This window comes from Antennarius striatus, chromosome 1, assembly GCF_040054535.1.
Source record: "Antennarius striatus isolate MH-2024 chromosome 1, ASM4005453v1, whole genome shotgun sequence".
Taxonomy (NCBI): domain Eukaryota; kingdom Metazoa; phylum Chordata; class Actinopteri; order Lophiiformes; family Antennariidae; genus Antennarius; species Antennarius striatus.
The window spans coordinates 28,825,744-28,842,377 of NC_090776.1; the positions used below are offsets into that span (position 1 = coordinate 28,825,744).

A 16,634-nucleotide genomic window follows, 5' to 3' on the forward strand; every position below is an offset into this window, starting at 1 on the left:
TTGTTTGTGTCTTTTTTGTATATCTATGTTTAATATATTTGTCAGTTTAACACAGTGTCAGTTTGACACACCAAAAATGATTGAGTCCTTCTGCTCCATTAAGTAATCAGCAGCTCATTTAGCCTGACTTTTTTTTAATGCGTCAGTTTCACATGAAATTCTTTCTCACAGATAGTTAAAGTTCTCAAAGGTAGATGGATGATTTCTCAAGTGTAGATCATTTAATATATCATATAGGAGCTGCAGGGATTTGTAAGAAGACATTGTCTGGCTCAAGATTTATATTTGTGATATACTGGGCTAAATGTAACATTACTTACCACAGTAACCTCACTGATAAGAATTTATTTTGATATCTGTGCAATTCCAATATTAAGAAGCAGTCACTTATGTCTACATACACAATGATTTGAATAATACCACATATTTCTCTACTTTTCAGACATATTACTGCGAATTAATAAGAACACATCTTCTTTAATGGCAAAGAAAGGGTGAAAGGCTAAAAGTAACCATATGGCATTGGATTCTGAAGCGTACAGAGAGGCTTTCTGGCTCAACCCTGCAGCTCCACAGCCTCAGAACTTGAGATAAACACAGCAGCTGCCGCCTTGTGCACCCCTGGCCTGAGTAACTAAGTGATTCAGCCACAGTTCAGGGTTTTTGCTTTAAATGTGCGTCTTTCAAATCCGCTGCTTCATTCATTCTGTCAAATAACTCTTGACATGGCTGCTGCACATTTAAACTGAACAATGTCTCAACTTTAAAGCAGTCACAGCAGTACTATTTATCAATCTACTCACATATAATCTGTTATTCTGGTGTAAATATGATGTGCATTTTATGCATATTTTTCTATAAACACTTGTTCTGCAAATAATCAGCCTCACTTTCAGAATAGGAATTCTTGTGCAGATGACACATGGTGATTCCCTTCAGAGATTCTGAAAATAAAATCTGCTGGAGTGAAAAATTATTGGCGTTGTGGCGTAATGAACGTAAACTGTGTCTATGCTTATTAATCATGTCACCAAACGATACACCAAATGTGTAAGAAACAATGAGACATATTGTTACAGACAAATGACGCTTGATCTGTGTAAATATCTCATATGATGAGCTTAAGGCCATGACTTGACAATTCTTTTGTGTGTGTGGATGAGTTCTGTGTGTGTGTGTGTGTGTGTGTGTGTGTGTGGATGGTAATTTAAAACCGCCAAACAAATAAAACTAAATTAACTGGAGGTCATCGATGCTCATCTTTTGTCTGTTAAGTGTAAAGCTATAGTGTGTTACCTTAAGCTCTGAGACGGATTGGGAGGGAAATACATAGCCATAAATTGTCCAAAGGATGTTTTTACCCAAACCAGGGTTTGCAAAACTCTCTAATTAAAACATTTTGTTTAATTAAAAGAGAATGTTTTAATTAAACATCTTGTTCAATCTTCATAACTGAAAGTGGCAAAGGGATGATTTGTCGTTTTTATGATGAGTGACCTTCTTCTTCTGTTTTGACTTGGACATACCAAACAATGAAATATTGCATTATTGAGAATGGAATCTCAATAGTAGGATGTATCTTAATGTATTGGCCATGTTGTTTACTATAATAAACAATGATTTTCTTAACCAGTCATGACAAACCATCTGTAAAAGTGGAAAAGTGGAAATGTGTGTGCTTTCATCAGAGACAACTTATTGAGTTAAAGTGAATACAGCCCACTGCTGGTTTGGTGACTATGTTGCCTTCCTCTTTAAACACAGGATGTTCTGAGCAGTTGGTGATCAATGTCCAATCTTTCGTCATTGTGCCAACTATCCGCTGTGATGGATCAAAATGAACGTTTGTTTAAATCTGATCTGGGAGAAATCCTACTCTGCTATCCACATTCTACATAATGATAGAGGAAAGGAAATTCAACCTGAGGAGACTGTGTTGACAGCTTGAGCTCCAGCCTGAGAAAATGCTGCTCCGCAGATTGTAGTGTCAGCTTGACATGTTTGAAATCACACACTGCAACATCATCCAGTGTCTACTTTAGTGAATTTAGCGTAATGAAGCTGCTAACACGGATCACTATACGTTAAATGCGCATCGCCTGTTTTCAAATGTCCATTCAACACATTTGAAATGTAAAAACACAACTCCGTGTGATCTTAATCCAGGTAGCTGTGATAATAAACTGGGGTATAAAATCATTTGTTTTGGGTCAGCATGTCCCTTTTCTTCCTGTTTTGTCCCTCACATTATTATCTAAGTCGAAATCAGGGACACACATTAATCTCAATAAATCAAAACATATTCAGCAACTCACATCCAAGGACAATAGAGGAAGTCCCCTTCCATGGTGACGAGCACTCTATCGGTCTATTGTCAGTAGAATATATCCCTGGAAATAACACTTTCTCATGATCAGAATATTTTGTATGCATTGATGTATAAGGACACACTTTCCTCTAAGGACCATAATTTAATGTCAACCTCACTAAATGGATTCTAAGATTTTGTTGTTTAATTTCTTTGCTAATTTTAATTTCTGGCCACAGTAATTATGTACTAAAGTGACAAACATTGGGAGTGCACAAACACATTAATCGTCACCCTTCACACACATATTTAAATTTTTTGGAGTATAAGTAAAAATTGAGTTGTTATTAAATTGATACAATTCCATGAAGCTATGTATAAAAGTAAATGATAATAGAAATATAAGCTAAAGGATACATGAATGAATTCTGCAGTAACAAGTGACTCACACTAATAGTCTTTACTGTGAATGGATAAGTGCATACATCACTAAACTCACTGTTTTCTTAGGGTACATTCAAACCTTCAAGCCTGAGGGCGAATAATCAATGACTCACCCAACACTGCTTGCTATGATTAAATATAGCTACTGAATTTGAGGAAGAGAGAGAGAATGAGATTTTAGTAGAGTATGCTGTGCTTATGTGTGGAAAGATAATGTCACATGACTGCAAGCACTAAAAATGTTAATTTCATTTTTATGTCATGAGGCAGAATCCATAAGCATCTGGATTCCAGTCTCCACCCTCTCATGTCACAATGCGTGATAAAAACATATCTAGACACATCTAGACATACAGTATATTGTCTGAGTGACGTAAAAATAAATAAACAAACAAACAAACAAATAAACAAACAAACCTCTGTAACTATTTTACTGGATGACACCCACATTTGCAAACCTGTGTGAAGTGAGAAACATATTTTGGGACATGTACTATTGTGTGTAATACTAGATAGCAGGATCAACACTGATGATATTTCTACAGCCAAACAGCTGCATTTTTTAGTCTTGCAAATAAATAAATAAACAAACAAACAAACAAACAAACAAACAAATAAATAAATAAGTAAGTAAGTAAGTAGTAAGTAAGTAAGTAAATAAATAGATAAATAAAAATGCCATCTTAAATTCACATTGACACATAATTTATTTCCTTACTTAAGAACAAAGTTTAACAAAATTAAACTTTTTCTAACTAACCAACTTCTTTCCTGGGAACAAACTTCGTGTAATCTCTGGAGTATTCTTTGTACATGTTCCAAATGATCTGATAAAACCCTGCAAAAAAAAACAAATGAAACAAGGAACATAGAAGGCTTTAGTTTAGAAGTTAAGAAGAGGGGATGCATGGGGTGTTTTATTAGGTATGCAGTCTTTTTGTTTAGCTAGTTGGCCTCTAGTTCCTGTTGTATTTAAGTGCATTTGATTCTTCTGGCTCATGTCACAGTGGGCTTCTATTAAACTTGAATTTAAGATGGAACATGTCATCACGTGGTTTCACATGTTTTCCTTCATTCATTCTTCTTCTTCTCCTTTCGGCTTTTCCCTTCAGGGGTCGCCACAGCGAATCAGTGTCCTCCATCTAACCCTGTCTTCTGCATCCTCTTCTCTCACACCAACTACCTTCATGTCCTCTTTCACTACATCCATAAACCTCCTCTTTGGTCTACCTCTAGGCCTCCTGCCTGGCAGTTCAAAACTCAGCATCCTTCTACCAATATATTCACTATCTCTCCTCTGGACATGTCCAAACCATCTCAGTCTGGCCTCTCTGACTTTATCTCCAGAACCTCTAACATGTGCTGTCCCTCTGATGTACTCATTCCTGATCCTATCCTTCCTGGTCACTCCCAGAGAGAACCTCAGCATCTTCATCTCTGCTACCTCCAGCTCTGTCTCCTGTCTTTTCCTCAGTGACACTGTCTCTAGACCAAACAACATCACTGGTCTCACCACAGTTTTGTACACCTTTCCTTTCCTTTTAGCTGAAACTCTTCTATCACACATCACACCTGACACTTTCCTCCACCCGTTCCATCCTGTCTGGACACGCTTCTTCACCTCTTTTCCACACTCTCCATTGCTCTGGACTGTTGAGCCTAGGTACTTAAAATCCTCCCCCTTCTTGATCTCTTCTCCCCGTTTTCATTCATTCAATCCTGGATACTTAAACTTTTAAACCGAACGTGTTTCTGATAGTCAGCTGAGGTCAGAACACACCCAGTGGGAGGTCTGACGCGTTGGATGACGAATGAAAAACCCTTCGGAAGCGCGCAGGACGCACTGGATAGGAGAGGAGCTGGTCAGCATCAGAAGCTGTCAGGGAACCTGTGGGCTCGTTGATCCCTGGCATCCAGCCTCCAGCCTCCAGCCTCCAGCCTCCAGCCTCCAGCCTCCAGCCTCCAGCCTTCCCTGGATGAAGCTGAAACCCGACACGAAGCTTCCGTCCCGCGGTGATTTTTAAGTATCTGGGGTTCGACCGGTGCGCTCAAAGCTGAACTCACATCACTTTAGAACACGTAAGTTCTCCTGCTTTGCAAAATGAAAATGCACTTCTTCTTTTTTTTGCACTTCTGCAAATCTTTTACTGGATGGAGATGCTGTGTTTGTGAGTAAATGTAACGTCTGAGTTCATGTCTTCACGTCATCATGTGTGCAGCAGGAGAACAGTTCAGAGCTGCAGACGGACGCAGAACTGAATGTCTTGAACAGCTGGTGTGAGACATTTGTGACGTTAATAATGGACATATTCCTGAAACGTGGGTGTGTTTGAATCTGATTTAATTATTAATTATAAATAAGCTGTTTCTTTTTTTGCATTTTACCACAGAATAGCTTTTAAATGTATTTCATTCAAATCAGATTCAGGAGAAAATTGCTGCCTTTTTTTTTTTAACTTCAACTGATTTTTTTTTCTTTTTGGAATTAATGTTCTTAATGTTCTCAAAAAAAAAACCCATCATATGTGTTTTTCCTTTCTTTTTGATACGAATTGTACTGAAATGTGGGTGCAGATAGTCGTTGGTGTTGTGTTTGTATGAACAGGGCCAGCCTAAAATCTGTGATGCTGTGTCAGGACAATCCTAAAAATTACCCCTGTGATTGGGGTTTAGAGCGAAGCATGTGATTAGGATGGTAGGCTAATCAAGGGCAGAAGTTGAGGTGGCTCTGAATCCCACCTTCTTTATTGTTGTGACAGAGACCCCCCTTTTTTTTTTAAAGAAAAGAAAAACTTCTACTAATATACTCCACACCAAATAAGATTAAAATAAATATTTGAAATATCTATTGGGTCCCAGTATAGTAATAAAGGTGAAGAGACTGGAGGATGTTAAAAGAAAGGTTGTATCTCGATGAAAAAATAGACCAAACTGTTTACGATGAATCCATGATTCTAAACGCAATGAGTGGATTTCCAGGGTCAAAGATTTACTCTGGAATTACTTCATTTGGTGTGACACAGGTCTGAGTAAAGCAACGTCGACTGTCTGTGCTCTGCCCTCAGGGATGTAACAATAGATCGTCACACTGAAGATTGTTAGGATTTAGTTTTGACTTTGAGACTATTTTCTGTTAGCTTTTATATATATATATATATATATATATATATATATATATATATATATATATATATATATATATATATATATATATATATATATATATATACACACACACACACACACACACACACACACACACACATACATACAGTATATATATAGTATATTATTAAGTATATTATTATCACATTATTAATACATTATTAATAATTATACATTATACATTAATAATGTATAATATTATACATTATTAATATATTACATATATTATATTATAATAATATACTTAATAATATACTATATATATAGTATATTATTAAGTATATTATTATTACATTATTAATGCAGTGTGGTGACATTTAGGACCTTTTATACTATGATAAATAATACCTTTCTTCTTCCCATGTTTTATGAGTGATAAAGAAATGTGAACTACACATAAGAACTAAAGGTTGTTACAGTTATATTTTTATTAGCTCCATTACAGTTCATTCATCTGAAGAAAAACACAGACTTGTGTTCATTTCATAATTCCCAGCTCAGTTCACCACATTCATAATTTACATGTTTTTCTTTCCACCTAGTTGAACTGTCACACAAATGGTTTCCACGCATGCATATTTCTTCCACTTGACGAAACGCTGCATTATTCATTGACGTACAGGAGCTCCTCTCGTTAGACTAATATTGTGTGAATGGATGATCTGTTTGCACTTCCCGACCCATGATTCATGTGGTGTGTTGTCTGCTTCTCTCTTGTCAACCAGCACTCATCTGTGTGGTGAAAAGAATGTTTAGTCTGCTGTGAGAATCGGAAAATGTGCGACTCTGCAGCGACCGTGCATCACTTGACCACAGATTGCCGACTGAACTTCAGCTGTAACTACACGTCATCGGCATCAGGCGGGATGCTGCAGCTGCCCACATTCACCACAGCCGCCAAAGCCAGAGTGGTCATCACCTGCATTCTCTGTGGAATATCCGCCCTCTGCAACCTGGCTGTCCTGTGGGCGGCTCACGCCGATGGGAAGCGTAAATCCCATGTCAAGGTGCTAATAATCAACCTGACAGTGGCTGATCTTCTGGTGACCTTTATTGTGATGCCTGTGGATGCCGTGTGGAACATCACTGTCCAGTGGCTTGCTGGGGACTTTGTCTGCAGGATGCTGATGTTTCTTAAGTTGCAGGCGATGTACTCCTGTGCCTTTATCACTATGGTGATCAGTCTGGATAGGCAGTCAGCCATACTCAACCCCTTGGCAATCAGCAATGCCAGAAAGAGAAACAGAGTCATGCTGACTGTGGCATGGGGGATGAGTGTTACGCTTTCAGTTCCGCAGGTAAGGTCAAGTTCCCCCCGGTGATGACAAGGTCCGCAGGTTAGGGTTCATTTTTGTTACAGTTGGAAAATGCTGGAAGTCCTAGAAGCAAATGGATACGTCCTGTACTCTGGTACAAGTCTTTGTGACCATAAACATACATCCACAGTCTCTTCTGATAATAAGTCATGAAATGAGTGTCAGCCAGCAGATCAGACAAAATCAGTGTGGAACAAGGAACATCCCGCGACACCCCTGGATTAAAAACTTTACCCTGAACTACTTTCACAGGTCAAGGTCATTTAATAAAAGACCAATGATCCAACACGTAACGGCTGCATTCTATTTGTCATGAGGCTTCAGAGATGTGTACCTAAAAAAGGTATAAAAGTGAAAATGTGGCCTAGACCTACTTTTTCAAGGTCAAGGTTGTGACCTAATGTTCATCCCCTTTCCTCCTTGAATATGAATGTGCAAAAAATATCGCAGGATAGGATTGCGGGATAGAAAATATCTCAGTTTTACTCAGACTGGCCTTCTCCCTCTTCTTTCTATCTTATCTGGTTCCTGAGTGTACAAAAGATGAAATTTGACCTTGTTTTCTCAAGGTCAAGGTCATCATCTCATTTTCATCCCCTTTGCCGCCCGAGTAATGTGCTTTTTGATTCATCTTTCTATCTGGAGATATTTGGTGGACTAACAGACGGATGGACGAACACACACACACACACACACACACACACACACACACACACACACACACACACACACACACACACACACACTCACACACACTGACAATTACAATACATCACCGCTTCATGGGATGTAATAATTGTTGAAAGCAGCAGCAGGGGAGAAAATTCTGGTCAGGTAATGACCAATGAACATGAGGGGTCAAAAGAAATAAATAGATGTAATAGATATAGTCTCACCATTAACTGGCTTGTTTTCTATTTAACACCAGAGAGAAGACCTTCACCTCATTAGATAGAATGGAATACGAAGTTGATATAAATTTGGGATGTGGTTCATTTCCTTTAACAAAACCACAAATATCTTTTAGAAAAAATGTTTTATTTAATCTAAAGGGGTTCTGTATTTACCAGTATATATTTAGTTGTTTTCTGCTTAGCGGGATTACAGAAAATTAGCCATTAAATGATAAAAACAGGAATATTTTCTAACTTTCTTTAACACCATGAGAAGATTATAGGTAGTCAATTTGATGGTGCAAAGTTTTTTAATTAGGATTTTGTTTCATCTGTGTTCGTAGGTGTCCTACGACTAAACACTTCCGTGTTATTGTTGGTTTCCTCTTCAGATATTCCTTTTTCGAAGTGTGACCATCTGCTCTCCTGAGGACTTCACTCAGTGCACCACGCGTGGAAGTTTCAGCGCTCGCTGGCACGAAACGGCCTACAACATGTTCACTTTCTGCTGTCTGTTCCTGCTGCCGCTGGTCATCATGATCACCTGCTACACCAGGATCTTCTGTGAGATCTCCAGACGCCTGAGAAAGGACAACCGTGAGTTCGAATGTGATCATTTATGGCATTCATGTGACAACTTTTTGTGCATGCAGAGTCATATATAATGCTTTTCCCTCAGTTATTTTCACCAACATCTGCCGATTTATTTGTTTGTATTTTAGCAGTATTGCACAAATACTACTTGACAAATTGAAATGGAATCAGATGCCACGGTGGCGCAGTGGGTAGCGCTGTCGCCGCACAGGAAGGCGGTTCCGGGTTTGAGTCCCGCTCTGTGTGGAGTTTGCATGTTCTCCCCGTGTCTGCGTGGGTTCTCTCCGGGTTCTCCGGCTTCCTCCCACCTCCAAAAACATGCACTTCAGGGTAATTGGCCGGTCCCAAATTGACCGTGGGTGTAAGTGTGTGTGAGTCTCCGTGTGACGTTGTGGTTCACTGGCGTCGCGTCTGGAGTGTCCCCTGCCTCACGTCCCCAGTCGGCTGGGATAGGCTCCAGCACCTCGCAGCCTGCCACGGCTGATGGCGCGGGTTTATAAAGTGAATGAATGAATGAAATAAAATCTAATAAAACGATGCAGGGTTCAGGAAGTCATTTCCACTTTTTCCTACATAGGCTAGATGGTTTTTGACTGCAGTGAGTAAGGAGTCGTTTTAAAAAGGGTGGTGGAGCTGGACTGAGTTCCCTCTGGGGTTTTGTTTTTTTACAGTCCGGTCTTTCCTGCATAATAACGCAGGACTCCATGTTCTGCCTCTGTCTGCTCCCATGCAGTGCCATCCAGTGAAGTGAATCTGCGGTGTTCGAAGAATAACATACCCAGAGCTCGCATGAGAACGCTAAAAATGAGTATTGTGATTGTCTTATCCTTCATCATCTGCTGGACACCGTACTACTTGCTGGGCCTGTGGTACTGGTTCTTCCCTGATGACCTGGAGGGGAAGGTCTCCCACACACTGACCCACATTCTCTTCATATTTGGACTTGGAAATGCCTGCCTGGACCCTGTGATTTATGGCCTGTTCACCATTCACTTCCGAAAACGGCTCCAAAGACGGTATTGCAATACGAGCAGCGTCTCAGAATTGGATAATAACACAGTTATAAATGGATCTTTCACTTGTGCTGCCAACTCTTTGTCACTGAAGAGAGAAGTGAGCCCTGCAGCCCGATGAGATTCATGATGGGCAGCGACAACCGCGGTGACACGGCGCCGTCGCTGAGAAGCAGCTTTTTAACATATAATGATGCAGACGGAGATCCTGACCAGAGGACACTGGATGAGGAGACCACAGGATGGCCTGACAGTTTTTACTGCTATTGTTTTATTGTTTTGTTCATTCAGTATCACGCTGTCCAATGGGTGGGGTCCCTCCATCACTCATGATTGGCTTCTGGGGAACATGTAAAGGCTGGGAAATACAGAATAAGTTTTTAACTGGGGAAAAAAAGAATAAAAGGCATGCATCCTCTTATCACTCTATAAATTATTGAATTACTGAAGAAATGTAATATAGAAATAATAAATAATTCCCCTGGTCAGTTTGTAACACACGTATGTAACACATCTATGTCTCAAAGTGGTGAGTTTCCAAGTATTATATATGTTACCCATTTTACTCTGCATGCATTTCTTCAGTGAGTGTTTCCCTCACTACATCCATCCACCTTCTCTTTGGTCTTCCTCTTACCGGGTACCTCCATCCTCGATACTTTTACCAAGAAGGCTATATACGTAAATGCTTTCTCTTTTATCTATTATTTTATTTCTTGTCATTATTTTCTTTTTTTGCACCTACAAGGAGCAATGCCCTGTGAGTTATGATAAATAGATGAACGTATATATCTGTAACAGATCTTGAGGGGATTTTTTTTGTGTTTGATGTCTGATTTTTTTTTTTTTTTTTAAATCCCTCTTCATTTTTCTTTTACATACTTATACAAACGTCAGAATCGGTATATTTTCATGAGTGTGCTATGACACATTATAAAATTGTAATTAAATTAGTCAAATCAAGTTAAATCTGTACACCATGTCCTACTTTTGATGTTTTCTGACATTGAAAATGTGACACATGAAACATTCAAGTACCCCGAAGGAATCAAAATACCAAGATGCCACGACTGGGTGGCCCAGTCATAACCATCCAGGATACACTCATCCTCCATGCATTTGAAACAGCCTTCCAAAACTGGAGATGTGAAAACTCAACACGAGTCATCTGAAGATATTATACCCACCCCCCATTATTTATTTCAATAAATTAATATTTTCAATGTTATTTTACTGAAAACAATTGTCTGCCTGCAAATGAAATTTATTTCAAAAATCATAAACATTAAAGTCTGTCTTATAAACTATTTTCAAAACAAGACTCAGCTGCATTAAACTCAAACTTGAGAGTGAGATTGAGATAGATATATACTTTATTAATCACGGAGGAAATTGCACTAAAGATTGAAAAAAACAACAACTCCAGGCCAAGTCTCTTGTTTCTTCAGCTGGTTGTAGATCTGCTGTGCCTGCGCTTCACTGCCACTTCAGTCTCCTTCAACTGATTCCAGGTCTGCTTTTGAGCTTTGCGCCTTTCATCCAAAGAGAGCGCTCTTCCCATTAAAACACACAAGCAGACATTTCAGCATCCAAACATGAATTACAAACTTTTTGGACATACTGCATCACGGTATTATGTGATTCATCTTCAGAGAAAATGTTCAAAAATAATTGGAAAACATATATTCACACATAAGTGACAAGAAGCCACAAGAAATGAACCTTTGCTGAAGGTAGAGGTCGCAGGTTTCTTCTCGAGTGACATAACTGGGCGTTTGCTGTCGTGGTGAGATGATGTACTGCTTGATGACATCAGACTCTCCAAAACGAAAGACGAGAAGCTGACTCTGGCTTTCTCCAGGGGAAGGCACGCTGCAGCTGCGCATCAGGTCATGTGCCGAGACATGCAAACCTTCAACAGTAAATCATTATGATTGAGCTGTCTCTATTTTGATATGACCCTATAGAATTCCATTAGGGAAAAGCATTGAGCTTACCTTTTATGAACAAAGTTTTCTGTTTGGCGTTTAGGGCGTAAACAGGATTGCAGGGAGAAGCGATTGGATGAGTTGAGAGAGGAACCAAGAGGCACACAGGGGTATTGTTGATGACATCCAGGAGGAACATTTTTCCATTTCTTTGCAGCACAAATAACTGAATGAGGCACAGAAGATAATAAAGCAAGACCTAAAGAGTTGGAAATTATAAGAAGAGTATGGTACAGAAAGTACAGTAAGAACTTCAAACTTTTCATCATCATTGTCAGGCTTTCTACCAAGTTCTGCAGGAACTGCACCGATGTTACGACAGTTGGGAGATCACCGCTGTGTTTCGTCCTGTGGAGATGCAGGAAATCATATTGGAAGCGTTGTGAGGAAATAATATTAAAAAAAGTGACTCTCAATTGATTGATGCATGTGTGAAATTTGAAAATATGTCAACCTCAGTAAGTCAGTGAGCTGCATAGTGCAGGACTGTGTTTCTCGTCCTGTGGTGACAGTATGAATTGCTCCACTTTTACATAAAACCAGAATTTGGACTTTTTCTGTGAAGGAACTATGAGAATCATCAGCAGACAAAGGTGAATTATCCACAAACTGAATCCTAAGGAAGGCGCTGTCTGCTGCTGACACCGAGACCACAGATAACGGAGATCCTGAGGGAAAGACAAGGAGATGAAAATCAAACAGGCCATAACCATAAGGCCTCACAGTACACAATAATAAACACTCCACAAACGGATTCTGCCCAGTTATCACTGTACAGTGAAGCTGCTTTCAGGGTGTAATTCAATCACAGATGCTTTCAAAAGGCCTGACATTTATGTAAAAATAATAATGTAGGTGAGTCTACATCTACAACTGACCATCAAGACTCTCACACACTAAGGGAGTGTGTGAGGCCACTTAACCTTTAACGCATGTTTTTGGAGGTGGGAGGAAGCCGCAGAGAGCAGGACTCGAACCTGAAATCGCCTTAAAGCGCGGCGACAGCGCTAACATGAGCTAGTAAAAATACAGATGAAGAAAATAACAGATCAGTTCTTGGAAAATATGAAATCTACCTTTTTTTTTTTTAGCTGTGAGAGGATAATTTTTTTCTTTTCAAAGTCTATTTTAACCAATTACTCTTGTATAGTTAATATGCTCCTCATTTTGAATATTGGAAAGCCGGCGCTGGCGTCTCAACCAGGGTGTACCCTTCAAAGCACATAAGCGGCTGTGGACATGATGATTGAAATTGTCTCGTCACAAAGAAATTGGATGGATGAATGTACAGATGGAGGACAGTAACGAGGATAGCTCACCAGATTGCCTGTCCCAGACACAAACCACACCGTTATCAAGGCCAAGAGCTACGTAACGGGTGGATCGACTGACAGCAGAGCAAAGGATTTCATTTGCATTTGGCCACAGCTCATCTGGTACAGGTTCCACATCTGCTTCAATAACAGAAGTGTTAATTGACGTTTTTTTTGTCTTCTCTTGCTCTTTAAACAACCGGCGATATATTTGAAAGTTTTTGTTGTGAAAATTTCTTACCAGATTTTTTCTTTGGTGCTTTTTGAAGCAAATACTGGAGGAGATTCTGGCTGCCGCTCCACCACACACAAAGAGCAACAGGAAATCCAACTGAAATGAAAGATTGCATCAACAGGGATGTTTGTCACTTCATGCACTCTTAAGAATAGATTGACAGAAAACGAAGGATTCAATCCTCAGGAAATGAATATTAATTAAAACAGAAAGACCTTCTTTATTATCTACTATTAAGAAGACTACGAGAGGTTCTGGAAAACTCTTATTTTTTCCAGTTTTATTCTTCTTCATTAATTCATAACTTGAAGTTTCACATTAAAAATGATCCTACATTACAAACCTGACTGAGGCTTTGCTCTGCTCTCACCAATAAACCGACCACAAGGCAGAAGAAAGTGGTGGGTGCAACGCCTGAAAAAAGATTCCATGTAATTCAGATATTTTTTGAGAATCTGCATTCATATTACTTTCATGAATACATGTAAAATAAAATATTGTATCATACAATGGTATATGTCTATTATAAAAGCAGATTAATCATGAAATACAAATTTATCGCACCTTTCACTTGCCGCTTTTATTTTTCCTGTATCAGCGTTTGAAGCCTGTTCCTCCTGCTGATGACGGCTGCTGATGTGTGTGTCCAGAGCCAAGCAGTGTGCAAAGAAGTCCTCAAGTGGACCATCTGATGTACTCAACACAAAACAACACAAACAATGATGGAAATGTCACTATGTAATACAGAGGCATGGAAACATGATGGGATACAGTCCAGGCTGTAATCATTGAAAGCATAATGGCTGACTTTCTGATTGGTTCAGTTGTACCACACTACGATCTGTGTTACATTTTTATGTTTGAGATAAAATATACCTGCTGGCATTTTGGACGGTGTGATTTTAAACACCATTGAAGCTGGAGACCATTTCAAATCCACATCTCCGGATGAGTCCTGGGCATAAAAAACAAAACTGTTGGAAGGTTTTTCTCAAATAGACTCTAAACTTTTTTTTTAATCCATCACTTAATGGGTTTTTTTTTTAAACTCAAATATATTTTTATGTAAGGAGAGGAGGAAATAAGTGACAAGATATGAATAAACAGACAACTGGCAACTGGAATGCATGAGTCACCATGAGTTCTTTTGTTTGTAAAGAGGTTAATAGAATATCTGATACACAATAATGCTCAAACCAGCAGCACACTGGATTCCTTTTAGTATAATACCTGTTCTTGCAACAGTGCCATCTCTAACTCTTTCTGCCATACATCTGAGGGGAAGCTGTAGACCTCGAGCCAAACAGCCCCGTTGCCTTAAGGGAGGTGTAACAATCCAATGATTCAGTTCATTTAAATGATATCATGAATATAATACAAACAGAAGGTGGTGGACTCACTTACAACTAATCGAAGCAGCTGCATAATCTCCCCCTTCAGACATTTCATACATCAGACAAATACTCCTTTTGTTGACGTTTTCCTTGAATTGAGAGAAAGTGTTGAATCTGGTTTTAATTTTTTCTTATTAAAAAAAAAACACTTACATGAATTCAACACTGGAAAGCATTTTATAACATATAAATATGCAGGACATGTTACAAATAGATTAAAAACAAGCTTGATTTGAAGTCAAGCACATAGATTTCAAGGACACTGAATACGAACCATGATGTTAAGAACACAAAGGAGGTGAATGTCTTCATTATGATATGCAAAAACTCTGGCAACACCTGAGGAGGGAGATGACAGTAGCAGAGGAGTGGTTAATATATGGCTTATCCACTGAGGCCACAGACATAACATGAAGGTGATGGTGATGACCAGAGGTTTTCTACTCACCCATATCATCTATAGTGCCAAGCACATACGTTGTCTCAGCCATTCTAGTGATCTGAATGAATGTAATTTCTACTGTCTCATGTAGCCACTCTGCAACAGCGATCAGAGAGGATGCACACCAAATAGAAAAGCCCTGGGAGTGACCCAGACCGAGGTACCGGCCATCTTCTGAGCTCGCCAGGCAGTTTGTACACTCTGGAAACTGACAAGTAAGACATGGCACTGGAGGGCGGAAAGCCCCGTCTTTGGAAAGCAATGGTATTTCCACAAACATGATAAAAGCTGTGGATGTAATTGACATTGGCAACAGAAGTCATCTGGATATGATTTGAATCAGTAATCACTATTCAAAATGCTACATTGATGATATACTATAATACTACATTTATTATTTTAACCAATTACATTAGTTTAGTGTGGAATCTCACAATGTACTCTGCCTAGTGTTAGCTCTGTCATGGATTTTTTTCTAGAACTAACTTTGTACCTGTGTCGTGGCAGATGGCTTAAAAGTAGGTGTTTTCTGTCTGGATGTCTTCTTACAATTTTGGTGCGGTGGGGTCTTTCCCATGTGTACTGACATCCTACGAACAAAAGAATTGTGGAAAACTTATGACCTTTATTCTCTGTAACCTGTTGAATTTGATGTTACGGTTGCTGGGTAAGGCTTTGCAGGTTTACTCTAACCCACTTAACATTCATATTGTTGTTGTGTTATGATTAATATCCATACATACAGACATTTACAGAGTGGGAACAACACATATCTACTCTGTTACAAGTGCAGACACAGTAAAGAAAACACAGTTAAAAGATAGACCCAGAGAATACATGCACTTCATGAGGTAAATCCATTGATTTTGGTAAACAAATTAAGCATTTATAACTAACTAACAAAAATATTATTTTATAGAATGCCTGATCAATCGTAACCAAATAAAGATCAACAGTAATATACACAGGATGATTCTTGACATTGACTCCTGACAAACCAGAGGAAGCTGGTGCTGAGGCTGACGGAGCGACACCAGCCGCAGTCAACGAGGCGTGATTCAAAGATTGTCAGTCATTAGTTTTTTTCCTAAATGGATATAATTTAAAAACGTCACGTCCTGTAATTCTTTCTACCATTCTAATGCACAGCAGTCTTACTTGAATTAAAGTTCGCTGGAACCCGCATGCGCCCTCTGTGATGTTTCCCGACCGTAACTAGGGCAACAGCGCTTTCTCAGCGCGTACTTATGACGTCATATCCGCCTGCGGACTGCCCACAGCACTGTAATACTGAACTCCAGTTTATACTAAGGTCATGGTCAGGGCACTAGCTTTGATCTTTGACCTATGCAAGTAGACCGGGGTAAAAATTTTAATTTGAGGGGTGTCGCGGGATGTTGCACTGTGACAATTGGTTCTTGTTGAATCTGCAGTAGCTCAGGTCAGCGGTGCCACCTGTGTAACAATGATAACGTCATGTGACTCCTCACATTGTTAACCTTTACACATTAAAACACTTATATTAAAAT

At 39.2% G+C, this 16,634-nt stretch overlaps 2 protein-coding genes across 5 annotated transcripts; one reads left to right on the plus strand and one right to left on the minus strand.

Annotated features, from left to right (window-relative positions):
* Positions 1-4,613: 4,613 nt before the first annotated feature.
* Positions 4,614-9,994, plus strand: LOC137596581 (gonadotropin-releasing hormone II receptor-like). Of its 2 annotated transcripts, XM_068317278.1 has the most exons (5): positions 4,614-4,831; positions 6,643-7,215; positions 8,519-8,723; positions 9,454-9,736; positions 9,828-9,929. In XM_068317278.1, the coding sequence occupies exons 2-5, from the start codon at positions 6,694-6,696 to the stop codon at positions 9,835-9,837; spliced, it is 1,020 nt and encodes a 339-aa protein (XP_068173379.1). In that variant the 5' UTR covers positions 4,614-4,831; positions 6,643-6,693; the 3' UTR covers positions 9,838-9,929. The 2 variants fall into 2 exon arrangements, with proteins under 2 accessions (XP_068173379.1, XP_068173458.1); XM_068317357.1 differs by having other exon boundaries at positions 6,643-6,924; positions 9,454-9,994.
* A 1,128-nt stretch (positions 9,995-11,122) lies between these two features.
* On the minus strand, positions 11,123-16,577 carry wdr93 (WD repeat domain 93). 3 transcript variants are annotated; one of them, XM_068316863.1, is made up of 16 exons: positions 16,264-16,577; positions 15,599-15,695; positions 15,112-15,306; positions 14,938-15,002; positions 14,674-14,752; positions 14,500-14,585; positions 14,146-14,224; positions 13,834-13,957; positions 13,613-13,683; positions 13,276-13,365; positions 13,041-13,175; positions 12,176-12,389; positions 12,009-12,069; positions 11,731-11,887; positions 11,456-11,645; positions 11,123-11,286 (listed from the first exon to the last, which is right to left on the minus strand). In XM_068316863.1, the coding sequence occupies exons 3-16, from the start codon at positions 15,152-15,154 to the stop codon at positions 11,178-11,180; spliced, it is 1,503 nt and encodes a 500-aa protein (XP_068172964.1). In that variant the 5' UTR covers positions 15,155-15,306; positions 15,599-15,695; positions 16,264-16,577; the 3' UTR covers positions 11,123-11,177. The 3 variants fall into 3 exon arrangements, with proteins under 3 accessions (XP_068172964.1, XP_068172872.1, XP_068172799.1); XM_068316771.1 differs by having other exon boundaries at positions 13,041-13,172; positions 15,112-15,313; XM_068316698.1 differs by having other exon boundaries at positions 15,112-15,313.
* Between the last annotated feature and the right edge of the window lie 57 nt (positions 16,578-16,634).